The sequence below is a fragment of the Stegastes partitus genome, unplaced genomic scaffold, assembly GCF_000690725.1.
Source record: "Stegastes partitus isolate 25-593 unplaced genomic scaffold, Stegastes_partitus-1.0.2 Scaffold2249, whole genome shotgun sequence".
Lineage (NCBI taxonomy): Eukaryota > Metazoa > Chordata > Actinopteri > Pomacentridae > Stegastes > Stegastes partitus.
The window spans coordinates 52,815-54,227 of record NW_007579980.1 but is presented as its reverse complement, the minus strand read 5'-3'; the positions used below and the strand labels follow the sequence as shown (position 1 = coordinate 54,227).

Sequence of the window (1,413 nt, the reverse complement as noted above, 5' to 3'; positions counted from 1 at the left end):
CTGAAGTGATAGAACATCAATCAGTAACAGTGTTCTGGGGTGTAAAGTTTCTATCTGCTGATCATTCCTGTCTGCCATGAGACGACAGCAGTTAACAGACTGCAACAACATTATCGATCTGTTGATTGATCACCTGTGACTTACAGGAAATTAGTCACAGACAACAGGTAACTCATTTATGACAGACAAATCTAATTTAGCATCACCGTTAACTAGTCAGGAAAAGTAACCTGAGATTTACAGAACAACTTTAAATCACAATGTTAGATCATGTTTTACCATCAGAGGTTCCAGTCTGATGTTAATATACAGTAACTTCAGCTACATTAATGCAGGTCGCTGCTTTTAGATGTAATATCAGCCAGATGTGGACATGAAAACAACAAGTAACCAAGATGACTTTAACACTGACCTGTAGAGTACAGCTCCACTTTTGGAGGGTAACACTGTTAGAATTAGCGTCACTAAACACAGCAGAATGTAAATGTGGGCGGGCAGAGAGTCCTTGGCTCTCAGTCAGCAATCACTGCTCTTCGACTCCGCGCTCTCACAATCTTTTTTTCATCTCTGGCTCCAAAAATCCAAGATGTCAATTAGGAAGTTGCAAAATCCTGGCTTAATTTTCTCGGTGCAGAACGAGTGACGTCAAGAGAGTTACATCAATCTTTCTTATACAGTCTGTGAGTTGGCTGCTGAGCTCAAATCTGGATTACTATCACAGTCTAACATAATATCCAGTGACTCGGTGGGTTTTACCGTCCAGCAGCATCAAGAAACAGAAATTCCCCTAAACTGTCTTTGTCTAAACATGTGAAAACAATGGACAAGAGGAGGAACTTCACAGAGTTCCCACCATGTCTGACTGGAGCTCATACAGAAGATAAAGATGGAAATGATGGTAAAGAATTTGCTCGAGAAGAGTAACAGTGTGTCTCCCTCTGGTGGATGTTGTGGAGTTTTCGGTTGTCTTTGCTCCAAAGGTTCTTGTACAGAGGTTTGCTGTTTCCTGTCACTGTGGGCTGCAGAGCACAGTAGTACACAGCAGAGTCTGACAGCTGAAGCTTCTGGATCTTCAGAGGAACTGATGTCTTGTTGAGTTTAGCATCAAATCTGTCTTTATAGAACTCTGGCGCATTATCATCTCCATAAGCGCCACGTCTTAAAATGTACTTTGGAAAGCCATTTACTTCCTGTTTGTACCAGAACAAATTAAGTTGGGTTATCATGGAACTGGTGTCAAAAGTACATTCCAGTGTAACTGTGTCTCCTTCAGCAGCAATGACATCTCCTGGTGGCTGAATCACTTTATCTTCTCCTTTACATTCTGGTGAAGAACACAACATGCAGAGAAAGACATGAATCAATAAAGATGATTGATTAAAGGAGAACAATCAGCAGCTGTAAAGAGTTTTA

The 1,413-nt window shown here is 41.0% G+C and overlaps 1 gene segment (V, D, J or C); it reads right to left on the bottom strand.

Moving 5' to 3' along the window:
* Window positions 1–1,022: 1,022 nt before the first annotated feature.
* On the bottom strand, window positions 1,023–1,324 carry LOC103374450 (T-cell receptor alpha chain V region RL-5-like; the record flags this gene model as incomplete). The annotated part of the segment is given in 1 exon segment: window positions 1,023–1,324. A coding segment is annotated over 1 exon segment (302 nt), but the record flags the coding sequence as incomplete, so codon positions are not given.
* Window positions 1,325–1,413: the final 89 nt, after the last annotated feature.